This window comes from Geotrypetes seraphini, chromosome 5 (genome assembly GCF_902459505.1).
Source record: "Geotrypetes seraphini chromosome 5, aGeoSer1.1, whole genome shotgun sequence".
Taxonomy (NCBI): Eukaryota; Metazoa; Chordata; class Amphibia; order Gymnophiona; family Dermophiidae; genus Geotrypetes; species Geotrypetes seraphini.
The window spans coordinates 103105036-103125066 of NC_047088.1; the positions used below are offsets into that span (position 1 = coordinate 103105036).

At 42.0% G+C, this 20031-nt stretch overlaps 1 protein-coding gene across 1 annotated transcript in view; it reads left to right on the forward strand.

Annotated features, from left to right (window-relative positions):
* Nucleotides 1–19689, forward strand: part of FUS (FUS RNA binding protein) — a 225658-nt gene extending 205969 nt beyond the window's left edge. Inside the window, exons 14-15 of the mRNA XM_033944416.1 lie at nucleotides 19147–19297; nucleotides 19411–19689. Coding sequence (XP_033800307.1) covers nucleotides 19147–19297; nucleotides 19411–19450 — 191 coding nt within the window. The 3' untranslated portion in view covers nucleotides 19451–19689. The remainder of the gene's footprint in view (nucleotides 1–19146; nucleotides 19298–19410) is intronic.
* The last annotated feature ends 342 nt before the right edge of the window (nucleotides 19690–20031 follow it).

Genomic DNA, 20031 nt, shown 5'->3' on the forward strand with positions numbered 1-20031 from the left:
ATTTGGGTATGTTAGTTATTACTCCTCTTCGGAGTATTGTTTATTTCTGTTTCCAGTTCTTAGTTCTTCTTGGCTATTCGGCAGTCTCCACCTGCTGGTCATGATTGGATATATACCCATTCGTAAAGATTAACCTCTACTGGTCTGGAGAAGCTAAAAGAAAGTAAATTAACAGGTAAGAACCTAATTTCTCCTTCTTTCCAGCTGGCTAAAGCTATGTCTAGGCTTTATCCTGTAGCTCCTGAATTTCAGCAACTTTTTGAGCAGCAAAAGGTGGATTCCACAGTAGCACAAGTTACAAAGTTCACAGCCCTTCCTAGTGGTGGAGATATGATGCTCAGACTCCAAGGATAGCAGAGTGGACCTTATTTTGAAAAAGCTTTTTGATGTGACTTATTCAGGCATCAAAGCTACTGCAGCTGCCTCCTTTGTGGTGTGTGCTTGTCACATGAGATTGTCGGGTGCCCTCAAGGATGAGGATGATGGTGATGGAAGGTGTGGATTATGTGGTGGATGCCCTCTATGATCTTATGCTCGTTCTCAGGTCTCAGCTTATGCAATGTCAGCATGCTAGACTCTTTGGATCTGTCTTTGGGCAGATGATTCTGCTTTTAAGGTGATTCTGAGCAGACTTCCCTTCAAGGGTCAGCTACTTTTTTGTAAAGGTCTGGATGACCTTATGACCAGCATAGCGGATCGCCGCCCTAAGTCACATCCTGCGAACAAGTCTCAGAGAGCTTGCATGGGTGGAGGTGGGGGATTGCAATTCCTTTTCTCTCCTGCAGCTTTCATCAGGGTCCCTCAGGTTCTTCGTCCCAAAGAATATTCCCAGGGATACCTACCACATTATACTTCCAGTTCCAGACAACCACAAGCATCAGGATCTCATCTCGGAGTGGCATCTAAAAAGTTACAATGATGCCAAAAGTCCGGGGTCAGCTCTCAGTTTTACTAAGAGTTGGCTTGAATGTCCTTGGATTAGTGGGTGCTGGACATCATTCAAGAAGGGCACAAGATGGACTACTTTTGCCTCCAGATTTGTTTCTGGATTCCCTGGCAGGTCGACCAGAGGAGTGAAAGGTTAGTGCTATCCTGCAGCTTCTCTTGGACATCAGAGGAATCGGGCTTAGGCAGATACTCCTTATACTTCATTGTGCCAAAGAAAGGATCAGAGGAATGGAGACCATTTCTGAATCTCAAGTTGGTCAGCCACTACTTATGCATTCCGCACATTTGGATGGAATTGGTACATATGGTCATAGCTGCTGTTGCTCCAAGATTGTTCCCAGCATCCTTGGATCTTACAGATGCTTACTTTATATTCCGATCTACTCAGATCATCACAGGTTTCTGCATTTTCCTGTTCTTCAGCAACATTTCTAGGTCGCAGCTCTGCCTTTTGGGCTGGTGAGTACTCCACACACCTTCACAAAAGTTATGGTAGTGGTGGTGGTCTTCCTTCGCAGGATGGGTGTGCAAATCCAATCTTAGCTGGACAACTGGCTGAATCAGGCCCTGTTTTGCCTGGAGTACGAGCGAGTGGTGGAGATGGTAGTGTCTCTGCTGCAGCACTTAGGCTGGATTGTCAGCTGATGCCGTCACAGTCTTTTGGAATATTTGGGAGTTCAATTCAACACCTTACAGGGATGTGTTTTCTTCCAAGCCATGCAGACAGAAGTTCAGAAACATCTTGGATTTCCTGACGATCCCAGTTTCCATGACTTGGCATCTGCAGGTGTTGGGGTCCATGGCAGCCTCACTGACAGTGCCCTGGGCCAGAGCGCATCCTCTACAGGAGTCGCTTCTCTCTCGGTGGTCCCTGCAATGTCATCCTCCTTCAGATGCCGGTCCCCTAGATCAGTGTTCTTCAACCTTTTTACACCTATGGACCGGCGGAAATAAAATAATTATTTTGTGGACCGGCAAACTAATAAGACTGAAATTTTTAAAAACCCCATTGCCGCCCCATCTCCGCGAGCTCGGTCCCATTAACCATCTGATCCCATCCGCACAAGCCTTAAATAGTTATGATTTTATATTGAACATATTTTATTAAAGTATAAAAAGAAACAATATTCTGTACAATTGTCATTTTATAAATATAAATAATACAGGGCAAGGATCAACAAAACCCCCGTCTCCCCTCCCCTTCACATATATCCCCTCTACTATCAAGAAAACTGAATAAGCCAAATTATTACAGAATGATACACAAATATCATGCTAACAGAATACCACAGTCACACATGGCAGGAATGGTGTTAGGGGAGTTGAACTAGGGCAACTGCCTCCTGGTAAGAGAGAGCCCTAAGCCAGCACTGCCTGGGCTTTGCACTCCCCAGTTATGTCTAACATCAGCTCTAGTAGGATACATATTTAAAATCTAAAATATTCTTTTTTTTTTTTTTATAATTCTTTATTCATTTTTAAACTTTCAACAAGTGCACAATATAAGTAATACATAGATTTACTAACATCACTTGATAAATCTATCAAGATCATAACAAAGGTATATATATCTAAACCCTTCTTCCCCCCTCCCTTTCCATACAATTATTTAATTGAATCAATCTTTGTCATATTTCTTTTTTTACATTTTTATTTTTTTTTTTCATTTATATAAACCCTCCCCTTTCCCTTCCAATCATAAATAATGTTAAGAAAATGGTGTTTATTCATTACAAAACAATGTCAATGGCCCCCATATTTCATTAAACCTTTTATAATTTCCATTTTGTATTGCTATTGAACGTTCCATTCTATATATGTGACATAGTGAATTCCACCAGAAATTAAAATTAAGTCTTGTGTGATCTTTCCAATTTGTAGTAATATGTTGCATGGCAACTCCTGTCATAATCAATAAAAGTTTGTTATTACTTGCCGATATCTGACTCTTTTTCCTCATAGATATGCCAAATATCACAGTATCATAAGTTAATGCTACAGGATTATCTAATAAGGAATTTATTTGATCCCAGATCGAATTCCAAAAGGCTAATATATAGGGACAGAAAAATAAAAGATGATCCAAAGTCCCTACTTCAAGCTTACAATGCCAGCATCTATTAGACATTGAACTATTTAATTTTTGTAATCTAACAGGGGTCCAAAATGCTCTATGCAAAAGAAAAAACCAAGTTTGTCTCATAGATGCTGACAGTGTACATCTTATTCTCCAAGACCAAATTTGTGGCCATTGAGATGCCAAAATTTGATGATTAATCTCAATGCTCAAAATATCCCTAAGACCATTTTTAGGTTTTTTATTAACCAATTCACTAATAACTTTATACCACTGTGCGGCCTGGTGACCCAGAAAATCTGCCTGGAAGCATAAAAATTCCATGCTGTATTGAAAATTTAAAGTTTTCCTGCCTGAATGGCCTGCTTCAATTGCAACCATTTATAAAATTGTGATTTATTCAGTCCAAATTTATTTTGCAATTGTGTAAACTCAAGCATTTTTCCATTTGAAATAACATCATTTAAAGTTCGTATTCCTGCATTTAACCAATGCCTCCAGACAATCTTAGTTCCGCCAATCTGAATCTTGGAGTTTAGCCATATAGATTGATTTGTCGATTTACTAATAGGAATTTCAGTTAAATTACTTACATATCTTAGAGTTTTCCATGTATCTAATAAAAGTTTATTTTCTTTATACAATCTGGGCATCTTGATACTGAGAATGTGACAAAGATGTAAAGGAAACAGGAGTCGCCATTCCAAGTATAACCAATCTGGAGTGTACTCAATGAGATCTGGGAGGACCCAATACATACCTTGACGTAAAATATAGGCCTGATGATACCTATAGAAATTTGGGAAATTTACCCCACCCTCCTTAATTGATTTCTGTAAAGATACCAAAGCAATTCTAGGTGTTTTGCCAAGCCAAACAAACTTAATAATTATTGCATTCAATTTTTTATAAAAAGAGTTCTGAAAAAATACCGGAATCATACACATTTGATAGCAAACCACAGGCAATATCATCATTTTTATGGTTTGAACTCTTCCCCACCAAGATATATGTAATGTTCACATAATTCCGAAACCTTTTTTAATAAAAGTTTTTCATTTTCTTTTACTGTATCTTCTATTGAATTTTTAATCCAAATTCCTAAATATTTTAATCCATCCTCTTTCCATACAAAAGGAAATGAATCAAACATAGATTTTATGCAATGCACATTAAGCGAAAGAATTTCAGATTTATTCCAATTGATTTTATATCCTGAAAACATTCCAAATCTTTCAATCAATTCTAACAAACATGGTATAGTTGAACCTGGATTGCACAAATATAATAAAATATCATCCGCATAAGCAGATAATTTGTATTCCCATTCTTTCAAGGGAATACCCTGTATCCCCTTTGTCTGATTAATAGCTATCAATAAGGGTTCTAAAACAATATCAAACAGCAAAGGAGATAATGGACATCCTTGTCTAACTCCTCTATGTAATTTAAAACTCTCAGATAAATTATTATTAATGTATAATCTTGCCATAGGGGAGCTATACAAAGTTTTAATCATTTGAACAAAACCAGGACCCACACCAAACCAATCCAAAGTCTGATACATGAATGACCATTCTACCCTATCAAAAGCTTTTTCTGCATCTAATGAAAGAGCAAAAGCTGGTTCATTCATCATTTTAGTTAAATTTAATGTATGAAATGTCAATCTTGTATTGTTAGAAGAATGTTTGTTAGCAATGAAACCTGTTTGATGTACATCAATTATGTAAGGAAGAGCCTTTGCCAATCTTAATGCCAGTGTTTTAGCCATTAATTTTCCATCAACATTAATTAATGATATTGGCCTGTAATTTGAAACCATAGTGGGATCTTTATTTGGCTTTGGCAAAACAATCACCATAGATTCTGCCATAGTACTTTTAATACAACCTTTATTAAGTTGAAACTGATTTAAATTTAGTAAATAGGGTAATAAAGAATTTTGAAATGTTTTATAGAATTCCACAGTAAAACCATCCCCACCTGGAGCGGATCCAACTCTAAGAGACTTCAATGCTGTTTCTAATTCTTTTAATGATATAGGTTCTTCTAAACTTCTTTTTATATGATCAGGAAGCTTTGGACCCTCAAGAAGATTTAAAAATTCCATACCTTTTTGAACTTTATCAATAGAAGACTCGGAAGAATACAACTCTTTGTAAAAAGCCAAAAATTGATTTAAAATGTTATTAGTTTGATTATGCATATTTCCTCTCTCATCTTTTATTGCACTTATTCTTCTCTTTTTTGCTTTAAGATAATTTGCAAGTAAACTTCCTGCCTTATTAGATTTTCCATAATACAAGGTTTGCAGAGAAAACAAATCTTTCCTTGCCATTTTTGAAGAAATTTCATTATATTTGCCTTTAGCCTTTAATAAAGTTTGCAAATTTTCGTGATTCCAATCATCTATTAATTTGGATTCCAGCAATTTAATTTCTTTTTCCAAATCTGAAAATTGTTTAATAAGTTGTTTTTTAATATACGCAGAATAAGAAATAATATTACCTCTTATAGTAGCTTTAAATGCATCCCATAAGATTTCCGCATTAATATCTGCTGAGGTATTTATTTGGAAAAATTCCAAAATTTTTAACTTAATTTCTTCAAGAAAAGTTGAATCTGAAACCAATGTATTATCAAACCTCCATAATGATCTATTGTATTCATTATTATCTAGTGTAAGTGTAATCCACACTCCTCCATGATCAGACAAAATAATTGGATCAATGAAAGCTTGTGTCACTTGTTGCACTATGGAATTTGATACCAATATGTAATCAATTCTTGAAAAAGATTTATGAACTGGTGAGCAAAAAGAGAACTCCTGATCATTAAAATGAAGAATACACCATATATCTTTCAAATTACAAGTATTTACCAAATTATCTAACCCTAATGAATTTATATTTTTGCTTGGTTTTTTATCCAAAAAAGGATCCATAACAGCATTAAAATCTCCAGCTACTATTAAATTAGAAGCAGCCAGTGGGAGTATTAATTTTTGTATATTAATAAAAAAAATCATTTTGATTCGAGTTCGGGGCATAGATATTTAATAAAGTCAAAGTATTATTTCCCATTCTCATTTCCGCTCGTATCCATCTCCCTAAAGGATCAAAATCTATCATTTTAAATGAAGCTAAACATTTTGTGTTCACTAATATAGCCACTCCTGCCTTTTTCCCTATTGCGGGAGCGAAAAAACAGTGTTTCACCCAATTATCTTCTAGCTTTTTGGATTCAACCACTGATAAATGTGTCTCTTGAATATAATACACATCAGCCTGTTGCCTTTTTAAAAATGCTAACATTTTTTTTCTCTTTACTGGGTGATTAAGGCCATTAACATTGAGTGAAAAAATTTTAATCTCCATCAATCCAAATAATTTTTACAAAAGTTCTTCCAATTATTATATCTGAACAAAAAACTGAAATCATTTGAAATGAATAAACACCACCTTCATTTATATCTCCCAATCCAACATCCCTACCCCAATTATCAAATCCCTTTAACCCCCCTCCCATCCCTCCCTCTCCCACCCTTAATATTGGCTGATAAAACCTGGAACTGCACATACAAGACCAAGTAAAGCTAAACTAAAAGCTCTATACAGACTTCAATTATAAAACAATATTGTATGTAATAATCATATGTATTTTTATAAATAATTTATGTAATATTCTCAAAATATTAAAAAATCAAAATAAGAAACTAAATAAAGATCTTCCACTCACATTATAAATGATAAAAAAGAATGTAAAACTCTATATGTCTGCTAAAAGTATCAGACTTGTAAGAAACCTATAAATGAAAATTAAGCATTAATAATATATTTTCCTTTTTTTAATTATTGTTATTATTTATTTTTAAATACATATATTCCCCTTAAATATTCTCAAAGAAGCCTACTAAACCTTAAACTAGAGTCCCTTGAAAATCTTTGCTAACTGAAATCTTTTGTACTGAATTTTTATCAAAACCTCCATTAACTCATCATAACCTATGATCTAAATCTGCCACTATAAGCTCTGTATATTAATATCTTATCTTCATGAATATATTGTAATAACATATATCAGATATTCTAATATCTTATTAAGATATGTAACAGCAAAGGAACAAATCATTTCAACTTTAAAAGTCATCCTTTGAGAAAGAGATATTAAAGGCTCACAGAGAAACAAACTGCCTTTTTCATCAGCATTCCATTTCACAGTTTCCATTCAAAATAAACAGAGCCAAACTGTCAGTTAGCAGATTCTCAAATATATTAAAGATGAATAACAAATAAAATCAAATAAAAACCAAGAAGAATCAACTCCAACTCCAGGAAGTAAATAAGTCAAATTAAATTGACATCGGCTGCTCCCTTTGATTTAAAAACATTTCCAACTTCACAGGTTCATCAAAGCTCATAGTTTTGTTGTCAAATCTAAAATATTCTAATCACAAGATAGAAATAAAATTATTTTTTTCTACCTTTTGTCGTCTCTGGTTTCTGCTTTCATCTTCTTTTCACTCTCTTCCATCCAGCGTCTGTCCTCTGTCTCTGTCTGCCCTCTACCCCTCCCCCTTCCATATGGTATGTGCGTTCTTTCTATGCCCCTCTCTCCTACACCAGATCTAGCATCTTTGTCCCTCTTTCCTATTTTTCATCTGATCCCCCTTCCCAGCATCAATCTCTTTCTACTTTGTCATTCCTCTGTCTCTCCCCTTTCCCTCATCTGATCTCTCCATTCCATCCTGACTCCTTCCCCTCCTCTAATCTCCCTGCCAGCTGTTTCCTTCCAATGTTCCTCCTCCCCTGTCCAGCAGTACCTTCTCCCTTTCTTCCTCCCCTTATCCAACAGTAATTCTCATCCCTTCCCCTTCTCCCCTGTCAGCAGTAGCCCCTTCCCCTCCCTTGTCCAGGAGTACCCCTTCTCCCTTTCCTCCTCCTCTTATCCAACAGTAACTCTCGTCCCTTCCCTTTCCCTTCTCCCCTGTCAGCAGTAGCCCTTTCCCCTCCCTTGTCCAGGAGCACCCCTACTCTCTTCCCTCCTTCCTCTCCAGCAAATGTTTCCTCTATGTAGGCTAGCAGCAGCTCTGTGTGCTTTTAACTTCGGCACACAGCTGCCCCTAAGCAGTATTTTAGCCGCGGTTTCATGAGGCAGCCTTGGGGCCTTTGGTAGGCCGGCCCGCTTTGATGATGCGATATGGGCCGACCTATCAAAGGCCCCGAGGCTGCCTCATGAAACCGCAGCTAAAATACTGCTTAGGGGCAGCTGTGTGCCGAAGTTAAAAGCACACAAAGCTGCCCCTGCTTGTCTGGGGGTGCAGAGACATACCGCGGCAGGAGTAGGAGGTGGAAGGCAGGAGTGTCGGCATAGCGACGGCAACAGGAAGTTGCACATCAGCTGACGCCGGCACTTTTTGCTGTGGCTGGGGACCCGAATCCTTCACGGACCGGCAACATTTTTTTGCAGACCGGCGGTTGAAGAACTGTGCCCTAGACCAGTGTTTCTCAGTCTGCGGTACGTGTACCTTAGGAGTTATGTGGACCGCCTGTTGGGGGTATGCGGGCTGAACGCCGATTCCTCCTGCTGCCACATGCCAGCTCCATTTAATTAACTGCTGCCGCAACTCTGGGCAGGGCCAGCATGCAGCGATTGCACACCACAGGCCCGACGTCAATTCTGACGGAGAGAAGTTCCAGGCCTACCAATCGTTGCTTGGTTGGCCCAGACCTTCTCTCTGACATCAGAATTGCACACGCCTGGCCCTTCCCGGAGTTGCAAGGGATAATTAATCGGAGGTGGTGGCGGACCGGGGGGAGGATGAATCGGTGATGGGTCGGCTTGGGAGCAGGCAGGCTTTGGCACGTGCCGGCTTCAAGAGAGGGAGGAAGGGGGTGAAACAAAGGCTGGAAGGCAGTGAGGGGGAGCGGGCACAAACTCGGGACACAGAAGGCAGGGAGGGGGCACTGATAGGAAAAACAGTAAATGCGGAAGGGGCACCAACTTGAGACATAGGGAGGGAGGAAGGGGGCACTAACTCGGGACACTGGAGGGAGGAAGGTAATAGAAAGGGACAATTGTTGGGACTGAGTGAGAGAGAAAGATGGTGCAAATGGGGAAAGGAAGAGGAAATTTGGACAAAGAGAGGATTGAGGTAGAGATGCATGGGGAATAGTAGGATGAGTGGGAGAAATGGTGGATAGGGATAAATTGAAGGGGATGCAAGGGGGAGGAATGTTGGGCATAGTGATGGAGGCGAGATGTGGCATGGTGTTGGTGATTAGAAGGAGAAATGGTCATGAGGCTGGTGGGCAGTGGTGAAAAATGCATATGCTGGGGGATGAGAGAGGAAGAAAAGTTGGACTCCTGGAGGGACAGAGAGAGATGTTGGTTGGGGAATGGAATGAGGTCTGGAGGAGAGGAAGTGGAGGAAGTGTTCAGGAGGCAGAAAGAGATATTGGATTCACAATTAGAAGGAAGTTCAACCAGAGACTCATGAAATCACCAGACAACAAAGGTAGAAAAAAATAATTTTATTTTCAATTTAGTGATCAAAATGTGTCGATTTTGAGAATTTATATCTGCTATTTGTCTATTATTCTATAGTTGTTACTGAGGTGACTTTGCATATTTCAAAGTCATCTTCCTTGACATCTTTGAAAAAAACACAAATATAAATTATAATTAGCATTTTCTCTGCATACAGTGTGCTTTGTGGTGGAAGAAATTGCATTACAATTAGTATTACTATGGGGGTGGAATCAGGGGTGGAGTTTGTGCAGGGGTACTCAGTTGGTTGAGAAACACTGCCCTAGACGGAGCCAGTTCGCAGCATTCTGTGCTGGTGGATCCAGGGGGAGACTCTCTGGCAGGGCAAACCTCTTCGGATTGAGGAATGGACCTAGCGGGCTGTGGAGCTCCCTGTGGGGATTATTCCATTCAGGGACAGTGAACTCCGTCTCAGAAGCGTTGGTCAATCAATTGTCTGGAACTTCAAGCCATATGTCTGGCATTAAAGACTCGACAAGAGTGCTCGAAGGAAAGCAGTATAAGTGTTTTCAGACAACACCATGGTGGTGGTGTATGTGAATTGCTTGGGGGGGGGGGGGCACAAGAAGCATTCCCTTGAGCCAGGAGGCTTGAAGGCTGTTCCGCTGGGCAGAGGTTCATCTTCTGGCCCTCTACGTAACGCATGGTGGCCAGGGTCATAAACATGCAAGCGGACTATCTCAGATCCTGCAGCCAGGGAATGGTTTCTATCCCAAAGAGCGTTCCATCTTGTAGTGCAGCACTAGGCAAGCCACAGATGGACTTGATGGCTTCAGCCAAGAGCTCAAAAACCAGGTGCTTTTTCAGTCAAAGGACAGAACCAGGAAGCTTGGGCCTAGATGCATTAGTTCAGCCCTGGCCAGTTCACACGCTCCTTTGTGTTACCTCTATGACCTCTGGTTGGTCGAGTCATCTGCAGGATAGCATTGCATCACGGATTGGTGATCCTAGTAGCTTTAGACTGACCACACTATTTGTAGAATGCGGATCTGGTTCTGTCTTCAACGAGACAGGAAACTCAAGCTCCCCCTTCATTTCTACCTACTCAGTCAGGGTCTTGTTCCCATGGAGATCCCATAGCACTTTGGTCTTTCAGCATGGCTCTTGAGCGGGGATATTTTGATGTGGTCATCTCGACACTTGAAGTCCAAGAAACCCTCTACTATGGCTTCTTATGCTGCCTGGAAAGCTTTTCATCAGTGGTGTGCCAGAGACCAGGTGGAGCCAGTGAGGACGCCTATTCCGGTATTTCTGTCCATTCTTTAGGTGGGTTTGGATAAAGGTTTGGTGGTGGCCTCCCTTAAAGTTCAAGTGGCTGGTCTTTTGGGTTTTCAAACATCCAGTGGTTCCAGTTTGCTGAAAGCCCATCCAGATGTGACCAGATTTCTGAAAAGGCACTTCATTTGTGTCGTCCTTTGCATCAGCTTTTCCCTATGTGGAATCTTAATATTCTGCAGGGTCTTATGGAAGCCTTGTTCGAGCCACTGAAGGATGTTATGCTTTTGGATCTGATGATCAAAACTGTCTTTCTGCTGGCTATGCTCTCCGCATGGCGAATTTTGGAGCTTCAGGCTCTTGTATAGGTAGCCTTTTCTAAGCATAACAGACCAAGGGGGAGGGGGGTTCCTTGTCCCTTTCTTTGCCAAAAGTGGTTTCTGATTTTCATGTCAACCAAGGATCCGTCTTTTTGAAGAAAACTAATGATTTTCACCTTTCAGATCATCTTTTTGTCCTGACGGCTCAGCCTCGTCAAGGTAGGCCAGCATCTAAGGCTTCTATCACCTGTTGGATCCATATGGCCATTTTGTCAACTTACATAGCTCGTGGCGAGCAGCTGCTGGATTCCCTCAAGGCCCACTCGACCAGGAGTGTTGCAGCATCAAGGGCAGAAACTCGAGCTTTTGCCAGATGAAATTAGCAGGGCGATTACTTGCTCTTCTCTTCATATCTTTATGAACTTTTACCATGTGGATGTGGTGGCACATTCTGATGCCACTTTTAGTACCTCTGTGTTAAGGGCAAGCTCTTCTGTCCCTCCCTAGATGATGCCATTGCTTTGGTACATTATCTCGGGTATAGAATCCAGAAGGGAAGTACCAGAAAGAACGATTAGGTTCTTACCTTCAGTAATATTCTTTCTGGTAGTCCCTGGTGGATTCTAGATGACCCACCCTTAATATAGACTCAGTTTTGATGATAGGCCTGCCTTTTTTCTGTCTCTGTTCTTCTTACAGGCCGAAGTATCTTCTGGTCAGCAAACAGGCCCTATGGGGGATGTCACTCTTATGTGAGGATTTGTTGCCAATTGGCAGGTTTCCTGTGGGTGCTCGTTGCACATGGCAGGTTCTATAATGTTCATGAATGTTCTCTGTGTTGCCTGTTGGCTGTTTATTAATTAAATAGACCAGACTTTACTTATGTTTCTGGAGAGATGTCCCCGTGCCGCCTCCTTTTGTTGCTGCCTTGTTCCACTGTGGTTGCTTGGCTTTTTGAGATAATTGTAGGTGGCTTTATCTCTCTCTCTCTCAGTAGTAGGAGGAACACATGGTGAGAAAAGTGTTAGATTTCTGCAAACTGTGGATTGCAGCTATAGATTGAACACCGAATATAGAATCTTCCACGGACTTCCAGAAAGAAGATTACCAAAGGTAAGAACCTAATCTTTCATTGGACACACTGTATTATATGACAGGGTATTTGTATTACATGTATGGTCTACAGATAATCCCTTTCTAGAAATCACTATTAGACTTCACCTTTTATCTACTGAAAACTAGTTTCTATGTAAGAACAAAAACACTGTGGAGGAGATGATATTCAAGATGCAGGCTTTATTAAAAGTGCAGTCCAATAATCCACATGAAGAAATACCTAGGACCCAAATCATTAGGGACTATGGACCCAACACGGTCCGTGTTTCGACAAAATTGTCTTCTTCAGGGGTCCATGAAGGTCCTGATACAAAAACTCGTGGATCAAAGGCTAAAAACTGCGCAGAGGTTCACCCAGGATCGTTTTTAGCCTTTGACCCACGAGTTTTCATATCAGGACCTTCATGGACCTCTGAGGAAGACAGTTTTGTCGAAACACGGACAGTGTTGGGTCCATAGTCCCTAGTGATTTGTGTCCTAGGTATTTCTTCATGTGGATTATTGGACTGTACTTTTAATAAAGCCTGCATCTTAAATATCATGCCTGCATCATCTCCACTGTGTTTTTGTTCTTGTCAAACTCCCAGGTCTGTGAAGAATCAAGGGTCAACTTTTTGTTTGCACTAGTTTCTATGCACCCTAGCTTTGCTTGGGATCCGGTGTTCTGCAGTTTTCTGTTTGATATTGTGTTTTATTTTCCAATGGTAAGAATGCTGCAGAAAAGCATTTATGCTTTAAAAGACTAAATTGTAGAAAATTCTCATGATAGAGAATTTGCAAGCAGCTTGATACCTTCTGATAAAACTGCTCTTACTATATTAGTGATTTTACACTGAGCTGTTAAAGAATTTAAAAAAAAAAAGACTTTTAGTGAGTTTTCCTTTCATGCTTTCCTTCCATCAGTATGGAAGATACTGTACAATGGAAAGGGATAGACCAGTGGTTTCAAAGTCGCAGCCCACCGGATGTTTTTTAAGGCCCTTGGTATGTTTATCATAATCACAAAAGTAAAATAAAGCAGTTTATCTCAGGACAAGCAGGCAGCATATTCTCAACAGTGGGTGACATCACCGATGGAGCCCCATAGCAGACTTGCTTGAAGACCTTTGTGAGAGCTTCTGAGTGCAGCGCTGTGCATGCGCGAGTGCCTTCCCGCCTGAGTTAGGGCACGCATCTCCTGAGAAACCTCAGTTCAACGTTTTCCACGGAGCCTAGTAGTCCTCTCTCACCGCGGCTTTTTATTATTTTATTAAGTCGCTGTGCTCACGTTTCCATTCGTTCTTCAAAAAAAAAAAAATTTATTCATTTTTTTGTTTTTTCTTTCCAGTCAGCAGTCTTTTGGCCTAGGCCTGGCAGCTCACCTCGTTCGGTACGTTTTATATGTCCCGGCCTCTTACCAGATTCAAAAAGTGTAGCCAGTGCAACAAGACCATTTCAATCACTGATCCCCATAGTCGGTGTATTGTTTGTTTGGGTCCTGAACATTGCCCCGACGCTTGCTTGCGCTGTGCTACCCTTCAACCTTGGGCGTTTCGTCGATGCTGTGCTAAGTTTCTCCAACATTTTGGTACTATGGACTAACCGCCTGAGAAGGTCTCAACTAGAGAATGACACGGTGACAAAATTCATCACCGTTCCCGTCCCCGCGGATAACCTCGGGAAATAATTCCATGTCATTTTTTTAGTGTCTATTTCAGCCTCAGTCCTTCTACACCAGCGTTCTTCAAAGCAAAGCTTGAGGGTCAGTAGTTGTGGCCATTCATACTCTGATTCTTCCCTCTCTCCTTAAAGAATGATCCCTTTGTCACGGTGCCTATGTTCGAGGACATGTTAAAAAGCCATTCTGACCACTCAGATTTCCTCGGTCATGGCTCAACTCCTTCCATCCTCGACTCTGCTTCCTTCGAGCCAGCCTGAGCAGCAGTCTGGGACTCCTGTCGAAGCACCTCGAGGGAAGCCTTGCTGGTTCTCATCCAGTGCCTCTTCACCTACTCCTCGGACACTCTCTCTTCCACCTCGACCGAAGCATCATTCGAGGCATCTCGCTTCCAAGCTTCCTCAGGAGACATCTCTGCCACAGAAACATTCGCTTTCTCTGCATACTGAGACTTCTATGCCACCTTTATCCAAGGCTACTGGGACTTCTTCCAAATCTAAACAAGTCTCGCAAAGCTATTACACTGGCTGCTTCTCCTCGAAGTCCATCGAGGTCGAGGACTCCTCCATCGAGACCGCCTCCGAGGGAGTCTTCCCCTCCTGCCTCGACCCACTCTGTTCCTCGAACCCCTGGGACCTCACCCTCGAGGATTTTGAAGCGCAAACACTCACTAACTCCGCCTCACGCAGGTAGTGCAGCTTCCTCAATCACTGTACGCCTGGACTCTGAACCTTTGTCTCAGTATTCCAGAGAGGCTTCTCCGTCCTACTCAGTAGTTCCTCGGTCTCGCACTCCTTCTCTGGAAGGTGCCTCAACCTCGAAGTCTGCCTCTTTTGCCAGGTTCGTCTTCGACATGGGACAAGCTCTTCAACTGGATCTTCACTGAATACTTGGCCGACATGGAGCTGCCTCATCCACCCAAGGAGACCTTGAGGCTTCCTATGACTCCAATATTGAAGCAAACTTTTTTAAGGAATATGGAAACTCCTTATTCTATTACAGCCATTCCATCCAAGCTGGAATCTAGGTATCGCACAGTACCTTGCAAAGGCTTCGAGAAATCTCAATTGTCTCACCAGTCTTTGATCGTGGAATCTTCTTTAAAGAAAGCTTATCTATCTAAGCTTTACGCTGCGGTCCTTTGGCCGTAGGTTATACCAGAATTCTATGATGGCTAACAGACTTCTCAATTAAAACTACATTTTCACTGCTTATTTTAACCATTTCCTCAAATTGATGCCTAAGTTCTATCCGGCTCTGGAGGAACAAAGTCTTTCTGAATTTAAACAGATCATCAGAACTCTGTCTCAACTTCGACTCTTTATGCTGCAAGCCATAAAGAGTTTCTGCCTTTGCAGTAGCCATGCGCTGTCTCACCTGGCTCCTCATTCTTGATATGGATACCAATCTGCAGAACCGTCTAGCGAACTTGCCTTGCCAGGGTAATGAACTCTTTGATGATTCTATTGAAGCTGCTACAAAGCGCCTCTCTGAACTAGAGCGCTCTTTTGCTTCCTTGATTCGGCCGAAGCCTAAGACTCCTGCTCGGCCATACAAGCAACCACCGTGTCGTTATCCCCAAAAAATGACACCAGCTTTCTCTAGGCCTCCGCCTAGAAGGCCTCTACAACAGCAACAGCAGAAGGCTCAGACTCCTGCTGTGACTAAACCAGCTCAGTCTTTGTGACATTCCCAATCTGAGTATGCCAACCTCCCTGCATCAAAATTCTCTTTTGCCCATAGGAGGTCGTCTTCACCAATTTTGTCACCAGTGGGAGATAAATCACCTCAGATCTCTGGGTTCTCACCATCCTTCGGGAGGGATACTCAATTCACTTTCTTCAGGTGCCTGCAGATCGCCCTCCAAGAGAGTGTCCTTCCAATTCGTCGCAATTTCCCCTTCTTCAGAAAGCTCAGGCTCTTCTTCGCCTTTGAGCTGTCGAGGAGGTTCCTCTGAACCAACGGGACATGGGCTTTTATTCCCGTTATTTTCTAGTCCCAAAGAAGATGGGGAATTTGCGACCCATTCTGGACCTCAGAGCCCTCAACAAATTTCTAGTCAAAGAGAAGTTTTGGATGCTTTCTTTACCAACCTTATATTACCTGATGGATCAGGGAGATTGGCTATACTCTCTGGATCTCAAAGAGGCTTACACTCGTATCCCAATTCATCTAGCCTCGCAAATATCTTCGATTCAGGGTGGGGAATTTTCATCTACAATACAGAGTTCTTCCTTTCGGACTCGCCTCATCCCCCAGAGTCTTCACGAAATGTCTGGTGGTGGTGGCTGCAGCCCTCTGTGCCCAGGGTCTCCCCAAGTTTTTCCATACCTGGACGACTGGCTTATCAAGGCCCCCTCTCAACAAGGGGTTATTGCAGCGACCCAACAGACTATTATGTTCCTCCAAAGTCTGGGGTTTGAAGTCAACTTTCCAAAATCCCAGCTGACCCCATCTCAGTCTCTCCAATTAATTGGGGCCACTCTAGACACTGTCCAGCTCAGAGCGTTTCTACCTCCACCACATCAGGATACCGCCTTTGCCATTAAGTGTTTCATCAATTTCAGCAAGACAAATGATGGTTCTGCTCAGTCACATGGCTTCTACAGTTCACGTGACTCCTTTTGCCAGACTTCACCTTTGCATACCTCAGTGGACCCTGGCATCTCAGTGGCAACAAGCTACCGACCCGCTTTCTCAACAAATTACAGTAACTCCTTTGTTGAAGCAGTCTCTCCACTGGTGGATGCTCTCTTCCAATCTTTCCAGAGGTTTGCTGTTCCACAGTCTCCCTCATCAGAAGGTTCTCACAACAGACTCATCAACCTACGACGGACTCCGTACCAAAGGACATTGGACTCCTGCGGGACCGTCTTTGTCATATCAATCTGTTGGAACTCAGAGCGATTTTCAATGCTCTCAAAGCTTTTCAACACCTTTTTCACAACAATGTAGTCCTTGTCCGGACAGACAACCAAGTCGCCATGTATTATGTCAACAAACAGGGAGGTACGGGATCTCATTCCCTTTGTCAAGAAGCTCAGAAGCTGTGGGATTGGGCATTCCATCAGAACATCTTTCTTATCTGCATACATTCAAGGTCAGCCAACTGTCTGGCGGACAAATTGAGTCGTCTTCGGCAACCTCACTCAATTCCTCGCCTTTACATCAGGTGTTTGCTCAGTGGGGGACCCCTCAGATAGACCTATTTGCATCTCCCCTCACCAACAAGCAGCCTCAATTCTGCTCTCGAATATACTCTCCCCCAGCGTCTCGAGGCAGATGCTTTTCTCCTGGATTGGACGGGTCATTTTCTCTATGCCTTCCCTCCATTCCCTCTGATTCTCAAGACTCTTGTCAAACTCAAGACAGAACATGCCACCTGATTCTGATAGCTCCTCGGTGGCCCAGACAACCGTGGTACTCCCTTCTACTTCAACTCAGCACCAGGGAGCCTCTGCTTCTACCAGTTTTTCCCTCTCTGCTTACTCAGAGTCAAGGATCCTTGCTACATCCCAACCTACAGTCTCTACACTTAACAGCTTGGTACCTTTCAACCTAACAGACTCTCTACAGTTCTCTTAGTCTGTACAAGATATTTTGGTCGCTTTCAGAAAGCCGTCCACTCGGCAGTATTACGGCCAGAAATGGACTAGATTTTCTGCTTGGTGTTCCACTCGCCATATGGAGCCAATGTCTACCTCCTTGGCTTCTGTTTTGGATTATTTACTTCACTTATCACAATCTGGACTACAGTCTACATCTATCCGAGTCCATCTCAGTGCGATTGTTGCTTTTCATCAGCCTCTTGATGGTAAACCTCTGTCTGCACATCCTGTGGTTTCCCGCTTTATGAAAGGACTTTTTAATGTTCATTCACCACTTAAACCACCCCCAGTGGTCTGGGATCTCAATGTTGTCTTGGCTCAATTGATGAAACCTCCAATTGATAAGGCTCATCTCAAGTACCTTACTTGGAAAGTAGTTTTCCTGATTGCCCTCACGTCTGCTCGAAGAGTCAATGAGTTACAAGCTTTGTTTGCGGACCCATCTTTCACAGTTTTCCACCATGACAAGGTGGTCCTCCGTACTCATCCAAAATTCTTACCTAAAGTTGTTTCAGAATTTCACATCAATCAATCTATTGTTCTTCCAGTATTTTTTCCAAAGCCTCATTCTCACCCTGGAGAAATGGCGCTCCATACTTTGGACTGCAAGCGTGCCTTACAACGCACTCAACCTCACAGAACAGCCTCACAACTTTTCATCTCCTTCGATGCAAATAAGTTGGGGCATACTGTCTCGAAGCGAACCATTTCCAACTGGATGGCTGCTTGCATCTGTTTCTGCTTTGCTCAGGCTGATCTCCCCCTGTAGGGTCGAGTCAAGGGCCACAGAGTTAGAGCTATGGTGGCGTCTGTAGCTTTCCTCAGATAAACACCTATTGAGGAAATCTGCAAGGCTGCCACTTGGTCCTCGGTTCATACATTCACCTCTCATTACTGTCTGGATACTTTCTCCAGAAGGGATGGCCTTTTTGGCCAATCTGTTTTGCAAAATTTTTTTTCTTAACTTGCCAACTCTCCCTCCATCCCATTATGCGTAGCTTGGAGGTTGAGAATATGCTGCTTGCTTGTCCTGGGATAAAGCACAGTTACTTACCGTAACAGTTGTTATCCAGGGACAGCAGGCACATATTCTCACAACCCACCCTCCTCCCCTTGTTGGCTTCTTAGCTAGGTATCTGAACTGAGGTTCCTCACAGGAGACGTGCGCCCTAACTCGGGTGGGAAGGCACTTGCGCATGCGCAGTGCAGCACTCGGAAGCTCTTACAAAGATCTTCTGCTTTCGAAGCTGTCTGCTACGGGGCTCCGTCGGTGACATCACCCACTGCTGTCCCTGGATAACAACTGTTACGGTAATTAACTGTGCTTTCTTGATCATATGTCTCTTTAGCTATAAATTACAATATTATTAAGACTTAGCCAAAAGGAAAGATTTATAAACTAAAGAGTTTTACCTCATGCAAAATTATCATTACTTTAATAAGACATTAGCTATTTTTTCTGAGGCCCTCCAAGTACCTACAAATCCAAAATGTGGCCCAACAAAGGGTTTGAGTTTGAGACCACTGGGATAGATTAACATAGCAACTTACAGAGCTTATGAAAAACTGTACTAGAAAGAATATTGAATTTGGTTCTAGTAAATTCCTAGACTTAATGAGCTGTGTTGCTGTCCTGTTCTTCCCTTATCTCAGGAGGTGGCGGCTTTGGGGAGGAGCGCAGAGGAGGAAGCCGAGGTGGGTTTGATCGTGGAGGTTTTAGAGGCCGGGGTGGCGACAGGGGGGGCTTCAGAGGAGGCAGAGGTGGAGACCGTGGTGGATTTGGTGCAGGCAAAATGGACTCCAGGTATGAACCTCTCTCCCTGCCTTGATCTGTTTTGTATTGCTTCTGTTCCTTTTCTTTTTATTGAAACATAATCCTACAAACTGTGTTTCGGTTTTTGTTTTTCCTTTCTGCAGGGGTGATCACAGACAGGACCGAAGAGAGCGACCCTATTAAACATCAGCCAAGGCCACAATGCTATTTCTAATGTCATTAGTATTTTTTTATATTGTATAGTGTCAAGATGTGGTGTCAGTTGTTGTGTAAACTTATTCCATCTGTGTAAAACTTTGTACCTTCTTGAATTTTAACCCTTTTTTGCCTGTATGAAGTGTACACATTAAAAACAGGAAATTAGACTTGAAGTTCTTGCTGTTTTTACCCAAGGAACAATAAATGAACTGGAGGAAAGGTGGTGTACTTCTGCTGGCTCACTTCTTTTCTCTGTCCTGTAATCATGTGTGTCGTATTTTTCCAGAAATGTAAGTTTTTTCAGCCAGGATGACTGTTTTCCAACTAAATGAGCTGAATTGGGTTCTGCATATGTTGTACTAAAGTACACTTTTTTTTACAGGACTTACTTCCCCATTAGTTAATATTTGCTCATACCAAAGATTAGGTAGCTTTCTAAACAGCAATACTGATCAACTGGAAAAAAATATTCTTACAGATTTGTGTGCTAAACTTTGATAAAGAAGTTAGAGCTGGCTTTATGGTTCACTTCAGGGGTTTTGTTTTCTTTGGTGAAAAAGAAAAGG